General features: G+C 34.1%; 1 protein-coding gene across 4 annotated transcripts; it reads left to right on the forward strand.

The window, feature by feature from the left end:
• The first annotated feature begins 1202 nt into the window (after nt 1-1202).
• On the forward strand, nt 1203-11525 carry LOC105162192 (hyperosmolality-gated Ca2+ permeable channel 2.1). 4 transcript variants are annotated; one of them, XM_088882792.1, is made up of 12 exons: nt 1203-1488; nt 2171-2510; nt 4045-4191; nt 4533-4596; nt 4699-4908; nt 6494-6673; nt 7187-7485; nt 8592-8880; nt 9150-9428; nt 10535-10768; nt 10957-11155; nt 11237-11525. In XM_088882792.1, exons 2-12 carry the CDS (start codon nt 2230-2232, stop codon nt 11245-11247), a joined length of 2193 nt encoding a protein of 730 aa, XP_088738918.1. In that variant the 5' UTR covers nt 1203-1488; nt 2171-2229; the 3' UTR covers nt 11248-11525. The 4 variants fall into 4 exon arrangements, with proteins under 4 accessions (XP_088738918.1, XP_088738916.1, XP_088738917.1 ...); XM_088882790.1 differs by having other exon boundaries at nt 10957-11525; XM_088882791.1 differs by having other exon boundaries at nt 2220-2510; nt 10957-11525.
• The last annotated feature ends 973 nt before the right edge of the window (nt 11526-12498 follow it).

A 12498-nucleotide genomic window follows, 5' to 3' on the forward strand; every position in this document is an offset into this window, starting at 1 on the left:
GATTATTAATTTTTTAAAACAATAATTTTATTTTTATAAATTATAAATATATATAATATAATTGTATCTAACATGTCATTCAACTCATTTTTTAAAGCCACATAGTACTAAAAACTCCCCAAAAAAATTCAATTGGCATGCAATGTCATAAAATCAAAATTTTTGGCATCAAAGGACTAAATTTCATCAATTTTGAAACTTAATATACTTATAAAAAATGGGCATGATTATCGAACTAAAAAATAATTTTTTCTATATAACATTTTAATTTTATATATTACAATTATATTATAGGTATATTTTAATAGGCTCAGGTTGACCAAGAGGGTCATTTTTGGTCATTTTCTATAAAGTTCTATTCTAGTTCACTAGGGGGCAGTATGAGTCATTGTTCATAATATATAGGTGATTTTTTATATTTAAATTTTATAGGTGTTTTTAATATTTTTTCATATCACAGCAGGTCAAAATGAATTTAACCTTATCAATTTATGTTGTATTATGAGTTTACAACGAGAATCGATGGATTTATCATTTTATTAATATTAATGTAAAATATTATCACAATTTTTATTTTTTTATTGATTTTTTTCTGTCGAAAAGTATCATATGCCGTGCATATGTGTAAAATATTAAATCACATAAGTCTTAAATATTACATGTGCACTACATGTGGTGGTTTTTCGATCAAAAATTTTGTTGAAAAACAGTTATCAATAACAAAATGCAAAATTTCATAAAATTGGATAATAAGTTGACACCATGAAAATTTAAATACTAAAATGTAAAAATAACCATAATTCAAGTGGTAAAATACAATTAATTCTTAAAAATTTAAAAAATACCTAATTTTAAATTTATCAATCCAAACATAGCGTTATCATCATAGATTTCTACGAATATTCGAAAGTTCTGGAGAAATATTTTCAATTTGAAAACGTTGGCACACTAATAGTACATATATTGTGGGCCAAATATTTCCACTGTACTTACATTTTCTTGGTCCATATAATCTATGTGGTAATTAGAGTGCCAAACAGGGCCTAGGGAGGCCGGGTATGGTTTCCAGCGTCACGATCCCTCACAACTGTTGTGAACGTGGCGCATCCTACGGCACGGCACAACATTATTGGTACAGCTATGAATCTGATTCAAAGAAATAATTAATTTCATATATATATAGATATGACACGTCCCGCCCGATTTTCTCTCTCTCTCTCTGTCTGTCTGTCTATCTCTCTCTCTCTTCCCTTTCTGTGTTTCTCTTGCCAACTCTTTCCCTCCCTCTGTTTCAGTTTGCATGTGAATCCCCAAATCTTAAATTTTCAATTAACTGTTAGGGATTCCTTTCTGTTTCTGATTTCGTCGATTGAAAGCACAATCGTTTCGTGTACTCATTGCCTCTGTATAGTCCACGCCAAGTTACTTGGCTTGCATTTCGCTTAAATTGATTTTATTTCTGAGTTTTTCTTGGAACGCTTGAAAGAGGTAAGGTTTTTTGAGAAAAGCGGAAAGAGAGAAAAGTTTTGAATTGTATTAATTTATTTGTTGTGTGGGCTTTGTGTAATTGTTGTTCTTTTTTCGTTTTTTGAGGAATATGATTGAAATTGTGATCAGCGAATATACGGACGTTGTTTATCGAATTCTATTGATTGGATCTGTTAATTAGTGAGATAAGGCGTTTTGTGGATCTTTTTCGCCTTCAATTTGTTCTCCGAGTTTGTTAAATTTGATTGTTGATTTCACAAGCTCTGGAATTTTGTGGAAATGGGAAATATATTTTAAAGAGAGTAATTTTTGCATGATTAGGTAGGATCATTTGGATCAACTCTGAATTGAGCTTGGTGGGTAAAACTCCATTTCTGTATAATCTTGTCTGCTATTCGAATGATATCTCATACAAACTTTTGTTTCAAAGTCATTTGAGGGAATTTTGAACACAGTGAATGATTTTGTTACATTTAGTGGGAGAATGATTTTAGTGAACTATTCCTGTAATTCTATGGATTTGTTTTTGGAAGTTTTCTGTAAGGGCGCAGAACATTCGAGAGGTTATCTGCAGTTAATTTCTAATATCATCAGTTTGATGGATCATGATCATTATTGTCATTTGTCGCTTAAACTGTGTGCAAACTAGATAATTTTAAGAATTCTTCTTTTGTTCTTTCAGGTTACCTTTCAAGTTCGCATTATGACATTCCATATGCTTGTTGATACAGTGTAGTAGAGATGAACATATCTGCTCTTTTGACTTCTGCTGGTATCAATACTGGCATATGTGTGGGGGCTTTTTCTTTGTACTCTGTCTTAAGAAAACAACCCAACCTTGTGAGCGTGTACTTTGCCCGGAAGCTTGTTCAAGAGCAATCAAGACATGAAGATTCCTTTTGGTTTGGAAGGCTTATTCCTTCCGCTAGTTGGATAGTGAAGGCATGGGAAGCATCCGAAGACGAATTATATGCCGCTGGCGGTGTGGATGCTGTGGTATTTCTACGTATGGTTGTCTTCAGGTGATAAATTGTTCTTTGAATTGTAAGATTCAGGCTTTTGGTCCAAATACAGTTTGATATTGCTTATACCAAAGCTTTATGGTCTAGGTACTACAGTATTTTAGTTTGACTATTTGGCCTATCCTTATTACAGCTGACCATCCTATAGGAGCTTTCTTCATTTTGACTTGAACTTTTGTATTTGTTGATATTTTGAGCCTCTGTCAGTGTTTCAGTGTAAATGTGGTTATAAGCAAGCAATATAGTTCTTAAAAAAGGGTACCTAGATGATGCTCGTAGCGTTGGGTTGGACTTATTTCCTCTAGCTTTGCTTGATATTTGTTTTTAAGGGTTTCACTTTTTAAGTGTTCTATAAGGTATATGTTACTCAATCACAAGCTGCAGGTGATACTTCTCTATATCATTCTGTATAACTGTTTATCCAGTTATATGTCTTGTGAGTATACACCTACGCGTTATGCTGCACCACATCTTTGTAGTGGAAAAAGATTACTCCACAACTGGAAGTGGAAAGCAGATATAGCTCTATAGTTACATTTGCTAGGGTGATTGCTTATTTTTTTTCCTTACCCGTCAAAATTCATGGAGAGAATCAAAAGTAAATCTTTAGCGCCCCACGGCGTTGGTCTCCCGACCAATATAAACTGGGTTCTTGAACCAACCAATTTGACTTCATTATTGCATGTAGTGTCTCTGTGACTAATCTGATCACCCTAGATGTCATGGTTCATTTTCGAATTTTTATTTGCTGAGAGGTGCTAGGAATTCATATCCTTTTTCATCATAATGGATGTAAATAATGTCCTAGGAATTTCTTCCAATCCTTGTTAGGTACCAATTGGATAGCTACAATATGGATGCAGAGTGCTCTTTTCTCCTATTTAGCTTCGTGAAAGTAAATCGAAGTATTTCTTTTAATATACAGATTTTGTGATATGTTCTGAATGTGAATGCTTCCAATTGCATGTACAGTCTTAGTTAATGAAACTAAGCTAAGTTCAATTTCACAACGGTATTTAATGATCACTTTGGATAAGACTAAGAGTCATAAGACTTAAGATAAGTGGGTTTTAAGTGAATGGATATTCATAGTTTTGTGCTAATCCTTATTTTAATGCAACATAAGAATCTTATCAAAGTCAAAATTTTCCTTTTTTAATTACATAGAAGTTTAAATCCATAGAATGTGGTAGAAACATGTAACTGTCTTCAGAATTACTTGAAATATTTACATATGCTCCTCTATTATTTTCCTTCGCTTTTATTCAGTAAAGCTTCTTACACGATGTTGCTCATTACTAAGAAGGATTCTTGTATTTGCTGATAAAATGGTTGGATATTCTTGGTTACATAAATTTTCGTGAATCTGCATGCTTGGAAGTATTATTGGTAGTTCTATTCGATGGGTCTATACATCAATCCGAACTCCATGATTTTTCCTTGAGATTTGTTGAACTTGTTTGGCTTTATTGGATTTGGTAATGTTTGAGTTGTAGATGGGGTCTGATATCAGCTGCTGCTTTGCTGTGTGCAGTCTCAGAGTATTCACTGTTGCTGCCGTAATATGCTTGTTTCTTGTTCTTCCTCTTAATTATTTTGGGACCGATATGGAGCATAAGCTAATTTCAAATGAACCATTGTCTGTGTTCACGATTGGCAATGTCAAGGAGGGATCAAAATGGTATGGAATATATATTTTTGTAATCGATTATCAAGATATTCCTGCTCATTTGTTTTACATGTGCAGCCTCTGAATTTGTAAACTGAGTTTTTAGTGCAATAGTATCAATAGCATGCAGTTAGTTTCTGCCTGATGCATAATTCTGCAGTATTTTAGTATAACTATGCATGCATTCTCTGGTCATGTTCAAAATGAATTTTGGCTGTTAAGTAGGTAGGGAAGTTGATAATATCCATTATTCCATTACTGTAGTAATACATATACCGATCCTTTTCTTGCCAGGGTATCTACTTTCTGGGTTTTGTTCTCCTAAATTTAACCTTAAATTTTCTCTTTGGCAGGCTTTGGGCCCATTGTCTTGCATTATACATAATAACTTGCTGCGCGTGTATCCTACTTTATTATGTAAGGACGATAATTTTGCGCTATTTATTTGGCTTTTAATGACGTCAAGGGTAAATGTGAGTTCATATGGTTTTATATGATATTTTCTCTGCTTGTCTTTAGGAATACAAGAACATAACGAAGATCAGATTGGCGCATATTGCTGCATCCGTTTCCCACCCCAGTTATTTTACAGTAATTGTTCGTGGCATTCCTTGGGTTCAGGATGAATCATATAGTGACACCGTCGCAAAATTCTTTACGGAGTTCTACGCCTCAAGCTATTTATCTCACCAAATGGTTTATCAGTCTGGAGCAGTCCAGAAATTGATGGTGAGCATCTGAATATATGTAATGTTGTATGGTAAACTTAAAAGTATCTTCTTGTTCTTTTCTTTTTGTGTAATTGAATTGTCTAATAGTCATGACACTTTCTAGTTCTTCTCATCTGACAGCATTGCAGTTCTTTAACTTTGTCTTGTAAGTTGTAACCGTATGCTTTCAGCTATGTGTTCTGAAGTACGATGTCTGTGATGTTACAACTATGCTAAAGATTGTTGCTTCTCTTATTTGTGACTTTAAAATCATGTCATATATTTTGGAATTAATCTTAGCAATTGCCAAACTGACTGTGCCTGAGAGTTGTATAGCATATACTCTACAGACTCGTGGTGAAAATAGTATTTGAAGCATAATTTGCCTTGTCTTATGCTTTACCATCAGGAAAATATACTGATTAACAATACGTCAAGCTTAAAAGTCTGTAATTCCTGAATAATAATCATGTTGCATCTTTGCTGCCGGGAAAATTTGACAATATTAAACACTGAGGCAGAGTTTTATCCTCATCGATCATTATCCTGGCATGTGGACCCGAGATCAGCATCTTCATCTGCAATTTAATTAGTTCTTATTCTCAATATCTGAATACATATCGAGGACTGCTCACATTTAACACATATCCTTTGGACTGTAATGATTTTTCTAGTCTACTTCCTTTCTTCACCCACACAATTGATCTTATAGAAAGTTGAATAATCCTACTATTGCAATCTACTTGGGTTTCAGTAAAGTTGCGGGTCCAAATGTGTAGTTTGTTTTACACCCACAGATAAACAATTATTTACAATGTCTTTCCACTAAGGGGTTGCTTACATGGTTGGATTAGGCCGCATAAATTGCCCAATCCATCCAATTGTATAGTTTGTTTTACACCCAATAAACAAATTGTTTACAATGTCTTTCCACTAAGGGGGCGCTTACTTGGTTGGATTGGGCCGCATAAATGGTCCAATCCAACCAAATCCCATTTTTACTAAAGAAATGGGTGGCCCGTTCAATTTTCGAAGCTGGTGGGATAACTTATCCCACCTCCACTCTAGTCCCAGTAGGCCCACTCCATGGAATATTCTACTCATCTTGTTTGTCTACATAAGTAAAGGTTGGATTATTCATCTAGGATTAATTTTATCCACCATTACTATTACCCATCCCATCCTAAATTTGTCCCATGCAAGGATGCAAACGCCACCTATGTCACTAAGGAGCCAGTCAACAGTTTGTTCTTGGTAGTTGGTATGTATAATTTCAAGGAAGTTTATGTGCAAGCTAAAGCTCTTAGGTCTATGTTTCATTAGGCTCCTTCAGCTTTTCTGCTGGGACAAATTAGATAATTAAGATATTATCAAGTGAACAACTAACATATACCAATCATTGCCACCTGAAAATAATGGACAATGTGTTGCATTTGACGTCTAATGTGATTCTTAATGACTGGGGCTTAAGAATATTATAGCACTGTAACTTGCCTGGGAGGTCTTTTAAACAGTCTAAGCTCTTAGTACGAAACCTGTGGTTTTACCTTCTCAATTTGTATATCCTGTAATAGACTTACTCTGTGGTCTTCCTTCATGTGCAGAGTGATGCTGAGAAGATGTATAAGATGCTGAAGTCTACACACACGGAGAAATGTTGTGTACCACGATTAATGAGATGTGGCTTTTGTGGAGGCACTGCAACATCTTTTAAGATGCTTTCTAATGAGGCCAAAACTCCTAAGGAAGAAAGTTGCTTTGATGGTGTGGACGTGAAGAAAAAGGTCATTTGCCACATGACTCTGCTTAATTTGTGACTATCTATTTATACATGCAAATCAGTACGATAACTGCCTTGTTCATGTATCTTGCTATTCTCTAATAGATTGCAAGTTCTCTCCCCGACTTATTATTATAAACTGCATCCTTGAGGAATTTGCCTTGCATTCTGGTTTGTATTTTTGCTTTATGAATCGCAATTTGTAAGAGTTGACAAAAACACACATCTCAATGAAAATGCGTACAAACGTACAAAGAATCCCCAAGTTATTGATGTCTGAAGGAAATTGATTATTTTAGGGAGAGGTCAAAGTTCTCTTGAATACTATAATAATTAAAATCATTGGGCCCAGTTTATATAGTAGGAATTGATGGTCATATCTTGCATGCTCTAACTATACTGGGTTTTTCGAATGTACAGCACATTGTCAATCTGCTAGAATTTTCCTTGGAGCTTGATGGTAGAGTTAAAGGTTTGAATAGCTAAGAATTTTATGGCATGCTAATCTTTCCTGCAGGAATGCAGAACTGCTTTGGTTTTCTTCAGGACTCGTTATGCTGCATTGCTTGTCTCAGAGACTCTTCAATCACCAAATCCCCTGTCATGGGTGACAAATGCTGCTCCAGAACCAAGTGATATATATTGGGCAAATTTATGTGTACCACATCAAATCTTTTGGATCCGGAAAATTATCGTTCTTGTGGCCTCTATGCTTTTTGTGATCTTCTTCCTTATCCCTGTGGTGTTTACACAAGGGCTTGTTCATCTGGATAAACTACAAAGGATATTTCCGTTCTTGAAGGATATTGGACGAAGGTAAGAAATCTACCATGTTTGGTTTTGTTTTCATTTCAATTTTCAGTGGGAAATATGTGATTCCAATTTTATTTATGTTTTCGTCTGGAAATGAGAATATATTTGGATTAGTTGATGACATTGTATTTTACATTGTTGGCAGTGTCAAATCAATATATTTTTATTTTGATAAAAATTATACTTTTATTTTTATTGTTAGTGGCGTCAAATCAAATACATTGTTTATTTAAATGATATTGATAGTTATATCTTTTATTGATTTAGAGTTGTTAGTGATGTCATATCAAAGCATTATCGAAAAAATATACTATTAGTTTATAGAATTAATGATTGAAATTTATTTGTGTGTATGTACATAATATATATATAAAAACCTAACAATTGGGATGGGATGATAATAAAACATTTCCTCGAAAATACATATAAACAAAAATGTTTTCACTTTCAATAATCTTTCAAAAATTGAAAATTAAAATGAGAATAAAACCAAACAAGGGTGGTTCCCCCCTGCCCAGTCATAGTTTTTCATTTGAGCCTAGTGTAGTCCAAGAGTCTGGATACTCAGATTGCTCTACTACCTGCCTCCCCTTCGGTCAGGTCGGGAATCTTCCTCTTTCAAAGTGCTGCCCTATACATCTATGATTGTCAAATGTCATAACATAGATGATTTTCTTGTCAGAGAAATGACTTCCTGTGGTGTGTTTCAACTATTCTGTTATCTGTACGTTGGAAGGTACATTGTGTACGGGTTGTGTTTCCAGATTGGGAAGAAGTACCACACTTTGTGATAGAAAGATCAATGGACAGTTTACAAATTATTGTCATCTGATATCAAACATTCAAAATTTATGTATTATAGGTCAAATGATTGAATATAATTTGTTTCGCAAATAACTTGATGTTTACCTAGAAAAGGAACACAAGTACAGGTTAAATAAATACAATTGGTGTACTCTCTCAAACAAAAATATGTTATCCTAGGATGCCTGTCTAACTGATGCTTTCATATCTTTTCTTGATTTTACTAGAATGACAAGGGATTATAATTTCTTCCTTTTTTTTCTTCTGTTTTGTTTTATTTATTTTCTTTTTATTTTTTGTTCCAGGAAGGTTTTAGTACAGCTGATCACTGGATATCTGCCTAGTGTTGTTTTCGTTATCTTTTTGTATTTGGTCCCACCAGTGATGATGTTTTTCTCCACGATAGAAGGCGCCATATCACGTGGTGCCAGGAAAAGAAGTACATCCATTAAATTTGTTTGCTTTCTTATATGGAATGTATTCTTTGCCAATATTCTCACAGAGGCTGCTATCGACCATTATCAATTTACATTCACAAAGTTGGGGGATGCAAGAAATATACCAAATTTGCTTGCCAAAGCAGTGCCAGCGACGGTATTTTTTCTTTCGTCTTGAATTTTCATTGTCCTGTTGTAGTGTCATCATCATTGTCTGGCCTTTTGGCTTCTAAAGGTTATTGCGATATTGACTTTTACCTTTCATTTGCAATAGTGAATAATTGGCCAAAGTTCTTTGAATGTTGATATGTGTATCTTGTGTCTGTCTCCACATTCTAATGGAACATAAAGTCTTTCATTTATGATGTAGTTAAAATAGAGTTGTAGCTTCATACTTTAATCTCATTAACATGCTGTATTCTGCAGGCCACCTACTTCATGACTTATGTTCTCGCATCAGGCTGGGCAAGTTTGTCCTGTGAAATCATTCAGCCATTTCCTCTTCTCTGCAACTTATTTTATAGATACATTCTTCGAAATATGGATGATTCATCTTACGGCGCATATACCTTTCCGTACCATACAGAAGTTCCGAGAGTCCTTCTGTTTGGGGTGCTGGGCTTCACTTGTTCCACAATAGCACCACTAATATTGCCCTTCTTACTGGTTTACTTTTTCCTTGCTTATCTAGTTTACCGCAATCAGGTAATGACTAATAACAATGTGCTTGAATTTTCCATTGTTTGTTGAATCATTTTGATTTCTTTTCCTTTTAAGAAGTTTAGCTAACATAAATAACTATGGATCCTGTGTTTTGTTTAGGGGCACTCTGTTTTTGTGTTTCTACTTTAAAACACTGAGGCGTATTCCCTTATATTTGCAAGCTCAATTTTGCTTAGAATCTTCTCTTTGACAACTTAGCTGATGAGAATCTTCTCGTAGTCCATGAGTCATGTATCTATGGATATGCTGGAATTAAAATCTTTTGTATTTTGTTTGTTCATTGTGACTGATAATCGACTGATTTCTTGAGTAGAATGAGACTTCTTATAGTCTTATGAAGCGGGTTAACTTAGTTCAACGTTTATATGAAATCTTGGAATAATGGCGGTCAACCAGTAAGTACAATTTTTGGAATCTTGGCATGTTAAAAATCCACTTTCCTTGCTTTTGCATGGCTTTTGTATTCATAAGTTAGAGTCCAATTCACCTGTAACCTTAGGATATATTATTCTTGCTTTGGTATATGCCTAATAAAAGAAAACCCTTTTAGCCATTTCTTTCTCTTTTCTTTTATCTTCCTTTGTGTTCGAGGGGTTTATGATGTGATGTCTGATTGAGGATTTCATGCATCAGTATTCTATTTTTTAGGTTATTGCTATTCCATGTGGGCTTAATTTCATTAGCAATGCTGATTTTATATCCTTGGATATATTTTCAAGGATAGCCTTACCAATGTGGTTGCGTTGGTTCAATTACTACGAATTCTCTCCCGCTGGGTACATTATTTTCACACTCATTTCTTTCTCTCAATATTGTTGGGCCTAGAATACCTCTTAGCATTGACTAGTGGTCACCAGCTGATACATGATATAAGCCTAGACTTATGCCTTTACCTAATGGTGCACTATGTTTCATTTTTTTGACATAATCTATAGATTTCAGAATCTCAAGAACCGCTGCTACTTATTCTCTTAAAATCTGATGCCTTTATCCGCTTATTTCTGTTCTCTCATTTGCTATGATGTAATTTGCCAAATTTTTGCATTCAGGACATCATTTTAATTTTTATCTCTTAATGTATGTTTCAGATACTGAATGTATATATCACAGAGTATGATACTGGGGGACTATATTGGCCTATTGTTCACAACACAACAATATTCTCATTGGTGCTGACCCAAATAATTGCTTTGGGAGTTTTTGGAATCAAAGAATCACCGATTGCGTCAAGTTTCACTATTCCACTAATCATTTCTACGCTCCTCTTCAATGAGTATTGCGGTCAAAGATTTCTCCCAACCTTCCAAAAGATCCCAACAAAGGTATCAACACCCACTTGAGATAGATCTCTAAGATGTTCATGATATGTTATTTTCTTTCTTTTCTTCCCTTTTTTTTTTAAAAAAAAAAGGCATCTTTTTTTGAACTAACAAGCTAAAACCTCAAAATGGTGTTTTTCCAATCTGTTTGTGCCTGTATCCTTATTCACAAGATGTCCACATCCGTGCAGATTATCATTGAAATGGACCGTAAAGATGAGCATTGCGAGGAAGAAATGCATCAGAAATTGCAATCCTCTTATTGTCAGTTCAGATCCAGGAATCTCAATCTACATAACACCCCAGAATGTAGTAGTAAGCCTCAGTCTGTACTGGGCAGCGCTGAGATGGGGGATGCTGCCAGGGTGGAAGATCTGGAGAACAGTACAAGTGCACTTTCCTCATTATTCAAATAAACCTCTTGGTTGATCGAAGTTGTGTTTCGTCTGAACAAATTTACTGCTCTTTCAGGAAAGGGATGATCCATATGGCAACCTGGAACTTGGCCTTTGAAGCACCTGTTTGTGATTATATCGACGACATTTGTCTATACGCATTCTTCTTCATTGATAGTCAGGTTAGATTAGGAACAGAGTTTCTTATACTTTGGCATGGTTGGACGTTGTATATCAAATTTAGCCCTCAAGATGAATTCGAAGATGTAAATCTGTAGCATAAGTTCCAAGTTATTCCTTAGAAATTAGTTTTGACACAGAAACTAGAACAAGGTACAGAGGCATTTGGTTTCTTTCCTATAAAATCATACTCTATCGTGACGTTGAAGAGGTGTCCATCTCAGGAAAGAGAATGAAAAGCCAAACAATGAAGATGCGTGGCGTGATGCGTTTCATTAGAACTTAATGAATCCTCTTTATTACCTGATATAATAATTGATTATATCATTTTAAATATCCTTTTAAATTTAAAAATCTTTATTGAACTATTTTTCTGAACACTTGGTAATGGAAACTTGGTGGGATGAGCAAGTATTTTGCTTCATAAACTGTACAAGGGTAAATTATTTTGTATTTAATTGTAGTAGTAGTAGTAGTAGTACCCCTTCACTACAGAGGATGCGTTACAACCAAATAATAACGAATATTTTCTCACTATAAAAAATATTGGATTTGGAATGTGTCATGATTGTTTCTAACTAGTAACGGTTTTTGTACCACTTATTCATATACTATTTCTAAATTAGTCTGATTATCAAAAAAATGTAAATTATCTTTTTGGAATACTTTTATTCTATTTGGAACATTTCTTTTATTTATTTACATATTTTAGAATGATCATACGATATTTAGTCATTAAATTAGGAACGACATTTATTTTGTTTAAACACACGCAAATCATGCAAAAGCCCAATCCTAAATTATATATTATTTAAAAAATATATTTTTTTAATTTTGAAATAATAATTTTATAATTATAATTAATTAGTAGAATTAATTATTTTATTTTAATTTGATAATTTAATAGATATTGAATTATGAAATGCAATTAACATTAAAGATAGATAATTATGAAAAAATATTATATTAATATAAAAATTATATGTTTACAAATAAAAGAAAAAAAAACCTAATTTACACCTCACCCCTCTCATCAGCATGGCCCATGTCTTCATCGTTTGGGGTACGGGGTTTAGTCGAAGGCTGTGATAGGCCATTACTCGAGGCGTTGGGCTGTGATGGGGCGACAATCGAGGCAATGGCTTTCATCGATTACAT

The sequence above is a fragment of the Sesamum indicum genome, linkage group LG7 (assembly GCF_026168435.1).
Source record: "Sesamum indicum cultivar Baizhima isolate 11 linkage group LG7, ASM2616843v1, whole genome shotgun sequence".
In the NCBI taxonomy this organism is placed as follows: Eukaryota; Viridiplantae; Streptophyta; class Magnoliopsida; order Lamiales; family Pedaliaceae; genus Sesamum; species Sesamum indicum.